This window comes from Lissotriton vulgaris, chromosome 8 (genome assembly GCF_964263255.1).
Source record: "Lissotriton vulgaris chromosome 8, aLisVul1.2, whole genome shotgun sequence".
Classification (NCBI taxonomy): domain Eukaryota; kingdom Metazoa; phylum Chordata; class Amphibia; order Caudata; family Salamandridae; genus Lissotriton; species Lissotriton vulgaris.
In genome coordinates, this window is record NC_141696.1 from 978,740,886 (window position 1) to 978,750,487 (window position 9,602).

Consider the following 9,602-nt stretch of genomic DNA (forward strand, 5'->3'; position numbering starts at 1 on the left):
CTTTAATGGTAGAATCCTGTTTAATCTGAGGACCTGAATGAATGAATTACACCCCAGACCCAGATTAACGCAATATGAAGCTTTAGAGGAATGGGAGATAGAGGCTCTAGAGCGAGACAGACCCCGAATGGATTAGGGAGTGAGCAAATGGTATCCGAAATTGCTGCGAGAGACCAAGGAGAAAAAGATGAAACACTGGAGACAGAATATGATGGTCAAGGCACTATTTCCAATGTTTGGGGTAACTGAACAGGAGGGAGGAAAAAGGACAGAGAAAACCCGACAGTTAATGGCTATGGGGGATTCAGAAGATGAATACCTGGAAGATTTATTAATGAAAAATCCACCTCCCTATGCTGAAGAGTTTGGGCCCCTAAGCTCGAAAAATCCATTTTTCCGACATCCTAGAAGTAGAAGGGCCAGTGAGACAGATGTAGCTGGTACTGGTAGCAAACTCAGTGGTAGTGATGGATTTTGTAGGCCTGGTACAGTGGACCCAAATTACCGACGCTTTGATGATGAACGACCAGGTTTGGCAATCCCAACTGCCCCAAGTATATACCCTCCACTAGTACCCCAGGTAATGCATGACAACTCTATGGAAAGGGTTTTACATGAACGAGAAAAGGAAGTGTTGATTAAACAGAGAAATGAACTGATTCAGACTATAGCTCAGATAAATCCCAGTCCTGAAGCCTTGACAATTCCAGTCACTATTGGTCCAGTTGTTCCTCTTTATGGGGATAGACTGGTCGGGCCAAGAACTCCCGTTATTACGCCAGTTGTAGCCCCGCCTAGAAAAGAGCCGCTCATAGTCGATGATCAGGCAAGCGAATGTGAGTCTATGGTCTCCCTGATGGATCTACCCATAAGGGAACCTGAAACCAGTGTACCATGGTCCGGAAGCCAGCCTAAGGCAAAGGAAGTCCTGATAGAAACAGCTTCAGGTACCCGGAGTGCCACTGTAGTGACTCCGGAAGAAATAGAACGATGGTCCAGAGAATTGGAAAAAGAAACTCCTCAGCCGAAGCCATTAGATATATACAAGCTAAGAATAGAGCCGGAGGAACTGACGGCTGGGAATGTAGGATTAGACAGGTTAAATACCTTTGATGAGGAAGAATTGTTGTTCCTATGCAAAAGCCTTTCCCGGGACACTAGAGTGCTACATGAGAAATTAATGGACACAGCTGCAAGTATGGGGATAGATGTTAGTCGATCCAGGGTACTACAGAAACCCTACAGAGCTGAATTCTCCGACAAAGACTTAGAAAATATGAATGTGTCAGGGAAGAAGATACAGATAAAGGATTTGCTGAACATTATACAGAAATGGGGAGATCTAGACAAATGGAAAGCCAGGTGGGCAAAGAAAAAGGAAGACAGTAAGGCCAAACCAAAGACTTCTGAATATGTTCTAAAGGAAGTAGAAAAGGCAGAAAACCTGTATCCCATTAGAGAAATACCAGGTGGGAAATATGTACATGTCCCATGGTCCCGACAGGATATTGTGTCCTTTACAAATGACTTCCCAAAATTAAGAGAGAAACCTGTAGAATGGTATCGACAGGTTGAGCGATTCGTGAAGGTTCAAAAATGTCTCCTAAAAGACCTAGATGGGTTCTTTGACATTGTAGTTCCTGTAGATCTGTGGACAGAATGCAAAATTGCAGTTGATTGGCCCAGTGAAGAATATGAGAGAGACTCCAGAACCGGAGCTCCATCGCCAGAGGTAATGAGAAAGTATGATAAAGTCATACAATACCTAAAAGAGAAAGTGCCAGCAAAGGAAACTGATTGGACCCGAGTAGATAGAACTACCCAAAATCGTGATGAAACAGTGCACTCCTACTATGAACGACTACTACAGGTATTCAAAACCTACAGTGGAATCGATAACATTGAAATGAAGGATATGACCCATTTCATTTACCGATTCGTGTTGGGGTTGAGGCCTGAAATATCCCAGTGGATCAGGGATAATAAAATCTGTTGGCAGGGCAAGCCCATAGATGAGGTCCTCAAGTACGCCAAGTACTGTGAGGATGAGTTGGAGAACAAAAGAAAAGCCCTGAAGGAAAAGGTGATGTGGGCACAAGTAAAATTGGCTGAACAACAAGAGAAACAGTTAAGTAAAATGAATAATAATGCTCAAAACACTACCTCTGGGGGAGGGGGGAAGCCTCGAGTAAAAATGAGTAAAGAAGAGGCTAAAAAGAAGTTTCCCTGCCACGGGTGCGGTCAGATAGGGCACTGGAGAGACGAGTGTCCACATTTGCAGGCTGGTAATGCCCCCATAAATGGTTTAAATCCGCAGGTGCAGAAAGAGGGGCCACGAAAGAACCAGCAACAGGTAAAACAGCATCCGTTGCCTCGAGCTCCTAGACCTAACTATAAGAATCAGGCTCAGCAAAATGAGGGGGTCGAGGTATGGGAAGGAGGGGATGAGAGAAATGCAGCAACTTCGCAATTCCTGTTAAATGATACATTCCTCTGTGATGAACGATACTGACGGGGCCTGAGGGGGGAGGATGAGGAGTGCGTGCTTGGTGCCTCCTTACCGGTAGACCAGACAGGGCTATACATTGAAGGAAACGTCACCTTTCTGTTGGACACTGGTGCTACCCGTTCTACTGTGAGAACAGCAGACGTTCCAAACCTACCCCTCTCGGGAGAAGCCATCCAAGTAGTGGGAGTGTCAAATCAGATAATTAGTACTCCAGTAACTGAACCAATGGAGATTTCTATAGGGAACTTTAAAGAAATGCACAGATTTGTCGTCTGTGACTCCAGTCCAGTGAATCTACTGGGACGTGATTTGTTGTGCAAAATGAACTGTACCATCTTTTGCACAACAAAGAGCATCGAAATTAAGACCCCAGATGAAGATGGACTGTACAAATTCATGTTACTAAGGCCCGACACAGAAATTAAGACACTGACAATACAGGACTTACCTGAAGAGCTCCAACAAAAGGTGATACCCGATGTGTGGGATTTCACTGGGAGAGATGTGGGATTAATGGCAAATGTGGACCCAGTTAAAATAGCCATTAAGACAAATGCTGTTTACCCGAAAACCAGACAGTATAAAATGAGTGCAGAAGTGAAAGCTGGAGTTGCTATTGAAGTAAAAAGGTTGCTAGAGGCAAACATAATACAGGAAGTAATGAGCAGTCCTTGTAATTCACCCATAATTGGAATTAAAAAGCCTAGCGGAAAGTACAGGGTAGTGCAGGATCTGCGAAAGGTAAACCAGATTGTTGTACCTTGCTGTCCTATTGTGCCGAACCCTGCAGTGATCTTGTACCAGATTCCATGGAATGCGGAATGGTTTACCGTTATTGACTTATGTCACGCATTCTTTTCCATCCCATTGCATCCAGACAGTAAATTTCTTTTCTCATTTGAATTCGACAGTCATGTCTACGTCTGGAATCGTGTCCCTCAAGGGTACACAGAAAGTCCTTCGATTTTCAATCAGATTTTAAAAAGATGCCTTGAATCACTAATCCTGCCTAAAGAATCAGTTTTGGTCCAGTACATAGACGACCTTCTGGTGGCGTCTAAAAGTCGGAACGACTGTGTTACTGATACCATTGCCTTGTTGAATCATCTAGGCAAGGGAGGACATAAAGTATCACCTGACAAATTGCAGTTCTGTAAAAACTCAGTGAAATATCTGGGGCACCAGATAGAAAAGGGTATCCGAAAGGTCACTTCAGAAAGAATTAGAATAATTCGAGACATGGAGTTACCTAGAACTCAGAAAAAGGTCAGAATGTTCTTAGGAGTTGTAGGGTACTGCAGACAGTGGATTGTGGGATTTGCTGTTCTAGCCAAACCTTTGATAAAAATGACCAAGAAAGGAGTACAAGATCCAGTTGAGTGGGATGATGAAAGTATGACAGCCTGGATAAAATTACAAAATTGTCTGTGTTCAGCTCCTGCATTGGGAATGCCGGACTATTCCAAAAACTTTGAATTGTTTTGTGATACACGAGACAATTGTGCACTTTCAGTCCTGACACAAGAACATGGTCTGACTAGACGTCCTGTGGCCTATTTTTCGGCTATGTCAACCTAGGAATAGGGATGGGGTTATTGTTTGCGGGAAGGGTATGCCTGTATTGCCAGACAGTATGGTTGCTCCAATGGCCCGACTAATACACAGAGACTCACACATAGGAAGGGATGCGATGTGCCGTGTTTTTCAAGAAGTGTGGTACAATTCGAAGTTCAGGAACATTGCAGAGACACTTTGCCAGAGGTGTTTGACTTGTCAGCAATTTAACCCGGGAAAAAGAACAGTAGTGGAACAAAGTACGATTGGAAAGGCAGAAGGTCCCTTTGTCAGACTGCAGGCTGACTTTATACAATTGCCCATGTGCAAAGGATATAGATACGTTCTAGTTATAGTCTGCCTGTTTTCAAGATGGGTGGAGGCCTATCCAGCAAAGAAAAATAATGCCATTACTGTAGCCAAATTGTTATTAAGGGAACTAATACCTAGGTACGGTTTTCCAGAAACAATTGAAACAGACAGAGGTGGGCATTTTGCCAACGAAATATTAGAGGATCTTTATAAAGCCTTCAAAATTACCCCAAAACTGCACTGTGCATATCATCCAGAGGCTTCTGGAATAGTCGAACAGGTGAATGGCACTATAAAGTCAAGATTGGCAAAAATGTGTAACTCTACAAGATTGAACTGGATAGAAGCTTTGCCCCTTGTCCTGATGGGATTGAGAAGTATTCCAGACCGAAAGACAGGCCTGGGTCCCCATGAGATACTAATGGGAAGAGTGATGCGACAGGCATGGGTACCTGGACACAAACTGCCGCCTGAAGCCTTGGGGCTCAGGAGAAGAGTGGCGACAACGCCATGGTGCGTGACACTCTGCCGCGCCTGAGTGTTGCGCTACTGCCCTGGATTGAATCGGACTGCTTGGAAATGGGGAATCGAATTGAGAGGGTGCGCCCCGAGTGGTGAGGCCAACATTGCGGGTGAAGCTACTGCATCTGCGGGACACTAGAGGGGTGTGTACAATGGACTCACCCTTCTACCCGGGCGCGCAGCCATTGTGGTCTCTCGCCGAAGACACCTGGGTTAGGCACTGCGGTGCTCTCTCTCAGCTTTAAGAAGTGCCCCTCCCGGACTTTGTGCCCCAGCCCAGCCTCGTTACGCGATGCTTCTGCTATGGTCATTCGTGCGGATAGACTTGCCCGTTTCTATTGCTATAAAATTCAACATTGTAAATTACTTGGCGGGAAGAGAGAAACATAAAAAAATAACCTGTACACGGGCTGTCGATTATTCTCAAATTAAAAAATACAGTCATAATGGGCATATGAAAGCGCATCATAAAAACATATTGTGAGCCCTGAAGAGGTCCGTTTGTGGACGAAAAACATTGGCGGTTGCAAAACGTTAAAAAAAAAAAATAATTGTCGCTCACAGTGGCGGGGGATATAGAGCAATTTACTGAGCTTTGGCAACCATTTCATTCCTTACTGCTCACAGATTTTAAAGAACTTACCTGTCCCAAATACCTCCGCCTATTGTGGCTCACGAGCCCAGCAGCGCCAGCCCCGTGAATTGCTGAGAGATTCACTTTCCCTGTATGAGATGGCTTTGGTGTATACTTTGGATAGGGTCTGTGCACTGGACGAAGGGTGGGGAGGGGGGAGGGGGAGTCGGGACCTGGGAGTTGGGAAGTTGGGGTCTTGGGGGGGTGTTTGCAATAGAAATGTCATTTCATACTGCGACAATGCATATCACTCACTGCTGTGATGGACAAGCACACACGAACTGCACATGATAGTTCTTCGCCGGGGATGAGGCTCTGCCCGTCCTAACAAGACGCTTCATGATGATGTATGTTTGTCCTTGTATGTTGTGCTGAGTAAAATACTTTAAACATAAAAAAAAAATAATAAAGGATGAAGTTCAATAAGGAAAACATAACATCGACTCGTCTTTGTGCAATAATTGTACTCTAAAGTTGATAAGTGTTTGTCTTTTAAAAGTGTGCTGGGCTAACTGTTCTATCACTAAGCATCTGACCTACAAATGCCTCAGAGGCAAAGGGGGACGTGAGAGGCCACCAATCCCCCGTTCTGTGTGAGGGGTGTGCGTCTCCTGGGCCTCACCCGTCTGCTCACGGGCCGGTCTAACCGTATCAGCGATTGCCTTACCCCAGCCCGGAGACCCAGACATGTCCACTACGCTCAGAAGGAAAGAGAAAGAAAAAGAGAAGGGGAAGGAGGATCGGACCGTCAAGGACTTGTTTGCCAAGATGTCGGGCGCAGCTGGAGGGGGCGCCGTGTCTCCCCAGCTCAGTCCGGAGGGCAGGAAATGGAGCAAACGGACAAACCAGTCACAAGAGCATTCCTCTCCCAGTTGTTCTCGGCTTTGAGAGATGATCTCCATATTCTTAAAAAATAATTCGCCGATGAAATGAAAGAAGTGCGCAGAGTCCTGGATGCAGTGGGCAAAAGGGTGTTGTCTATGGAGGATCATGAACAGTCTTGAGATGAGGAAGTCGAGCAACTGCAGCAGGAAGTGATCTGCTTGCAAGCACAACAATTTGACCTCCAGGTCCATGTGGAAGACTTGGAAAACATTCGGGTGAGAGGTGTTCCCTTCGTCATGTGCTACAAGAAACCCAAGATTTTGCTATCAAAGTAGATAGGGCTCACAGAGTTGGCTTGCAGCAGAAGGCCCCAGCGCCTCCCCCTGATATCTTGGCCTTTCTACTGGACTTTCAACTTAAAGAACTTATCCTGCGCAAAGCACGCGATGCCGGGCGGCGCTAGAGGGCGCACTCAAGATGGCCACACCGTAGTGTTGCTCTGCCCGGCCGGGCTAAAATCCGTCTAATACCCACACCAGAAGCTACGTACTAACTTTTGAAAACGGACTGGGGGCGAGGTGCGACCGACCCGCGCTGCTGAGAGCTGCTTTGGGGACCTTTGCCGCCTTTGGAGCCAAGAGCGGAGTGGATCACGCTGCCCTGAGCATGCTCACAAAATGGCGCCCTCGACGTTTCACTTAACCTGAGGGGTCGTTGCAGCGGCTGGAGCCTGCCGTCGTGTCTGGTCCTCGGAGCATGGGAAGCGGCAAGACTTAGACTGCGAGGATACCTGCTAAACCGTCCACTTTCTTCTGGAGGCTAAGATTTGGTGCACAGCAGTGTGAAAGTAGACGCCGTCAACAGCTTCCTTGCATCCTGCGGTTCCTCCTGTCCCCGCGTAAGGCCTGTGGGCTCCGCATGGCTAGTGGTGGTGAGTGGGGCGCGGCGTCTGGCTGGGCGTGTGACTGCAAAGGCGGGTGGGCCCACTGGCGGCGCTGTGCCTGGCGTGCTGCTTCTGGTGTCGGTGGGCCGGCACGGCCTGAGGGTCAGTGATTGTGTAAAATGGGACTATTTGGTGTCAGCTGCAGTGTGTTTTGCGGCCTGTTGTGGTCGAGCAGATCGTCTGGGTGCATGGAGGAGCTGTTTGCACTGCACGTGGATCAGAAGCGCTGTGAGAGTGACATCTTTCTCCTGCTGACACTCTGATATAGTGTGTGTTGCCACTCTGTCTTACTTCTTTATGCTGGAATTGGGCCTCACTCTTCATTTCATTCACGCATCTACTGAGACTTGCTGACTGTACTGGGGTCCGGATCTAGGGGCAGGTGTGCCCTCTGCTTCTGCTACCTCAAGCTTTTGCTGATACGCTCGTTCCTTTCAGTGTGGGCGTATGGTCTTCTTGCTATAGCTCTACAAACCTCCCAAAAGACATCTATACGCTGTGCAGTGCTTCTGCTTTACGTGACGTTGCATGTTATACATCGTCGACATGGGGAGAACCGACAAATCGCAACCTTGCCTTACGTTTAAGGCGAGGAAGACATCCAAGTCCTCCCAAAAAGCCAACTCGGACTCGAAGGCGGATGCCCTGGGTGACAATCCTCCTACACCTGAAGTTACCTTTCTGGCGATGCAGCATAGCCTTCAAGCACTACAGGGCACCATTGAGGCCAGGAACCATCGTTTAGATCACCTCTCTGCGCAACTTCAAAAACAAAATGTTCGCATGGGGTACGTTGACTAGCGAGTTTCAGCTACAGAGGATGGTCTAAGTGAAATGGCAGTCAAAACACTTAACATGGAGAAGGTACTGTCCATTATCCAAGTTAAAAATGAGGATTTAGAGGCGTGGTCCCGGCGTAATAACATCGGCCTGACAGGGCTGCAGGAATCCACCAATGTGGGGAGAATGGAGCAATACATGGAGACCCTCATTAAAGACATTTTTGGAACTGAGCATCTATCCCCACTGTTTGTTGTCGAGCATGCGCATTGCTCACTCGCAGCACGACCACCTCCCGGAGCAACTCCTCATCCTGTCATAGTAAGACTTTTAAACTACAGAGATCAAGACACTATTTTGCGGCTTGCTAGAGACAAAAGGACAATTGAGTATCAGGGCAATACCTTGTCATTCTTTCCTGACTTCACTGCTGCAGTGCAATCTGCTAGGAGGGAGTTTAGCGCTATTAAGAAATTTCTAAAGTCAGAGAACGTACCCTATGCCATGCTGTATCCCGCACGTCTGCAGAAAGGGCCGGATGGCGATTGCAACATTTCAACCAACTCTAAGGCTGCGATAGAACATGCGAGGCACCTGAAACGAAAGCGCATGGCGGTGCACGCGTCCCTAGATGACAATGATTGAACCATGGAATTGTAACTTGATTTGTTCCTTATTTTTTTTATGTTAGGCACTGCTAATTGGTCAGGTATGCAGTATAGAGGTTATGGTATCCAGAAGGATGTATTGCATAGTTTACTATATGTCTGGAAGTTCTTATACCATTGGTTCGTTACAGGATATTACGACGCAGTTATGCTATCTGGGTGCAAGATGTGGGCCTGCTCGGCCACCTCTCACTAGTTGAGAGGCTAGTTGCACTCTGTGACCTCCCATATGGGTGTACCCCAAATGCATAGTTCTTGCATCTGTTCTTGTTGGGAAGGGGTGTTTACGAAAAGGGGATGGCTTTGGCACTGTTGGGGACGCTGAAGTGGGTGGGGGGTTGGGTTTGATGGGGTGGATTGGATGGACTAATGTAGTACTCATTCATGCTATTGTTCATATGTTCATTGGAGGCACTATGATTGAATATTTATTGCCTGGTCAATGCATGGTCTGAGTGGTGTGATTAAGTTTGTCACTTGGAATGTGCGTGGACTCAGCTCACCCAAAAAAATGTGCTCAGTTTTTGCTTAATTGGACAGATTGGGAGCGAATTTAGCCCTCCTCCAGGAGACGCATTTAGCTTAGACCTCAGCCCAACACGTAGGTACAAGGTGGACTGCTGTCAAACTTGAGTCCTCATATTCGCGGGGAGTGATGACCTTATTAAAAAAGGAATAGCCTTCACCTTGCTTAAGTCAGATGCAGATGACCAAGGACGTGTGGTGATTTTATATGGTCAGCGGGGGGGGTGAACCTGTTTTACTGGTCAATGTTTATGGGCCAAATATTGATGACCTTCATTTTTCTCAGATGTGTGGCGTCGCATCTTGGGATTCCCATCGGCGGAGATAATC

General features: G+C 46.9%; 1 protein-coding gene across 1 annotated transcript; it reads left to right on the forward strand.

Annotated features, from left to right (window-relative positions):
• Positions 1–844: 844 nt before the first annotated feature.
• Positions 845–2,512, forward strand: LOC147698200 (uncharacterized). Its single transcript, XM_086936197.1, has one exon. It carries the CDS (start codon positions 845–847, stop codon positions 2,510–2,512), a length of 1,668 nt encoding a protein of 555 aa, XP_086792323.1.
• Positions 2,513–9,602: the final 7,090 nt, after the last annotated feature.

What these genes read in the sequence shown, in the direction of transcription:
- LOC147698200 (XM_086936197.1), top strand. Translation starts at nt 845, where the DNA reads ATGGTCTCCCTGATGGATCTACCCATAAGGGAACCTGAAACCAGTGTA.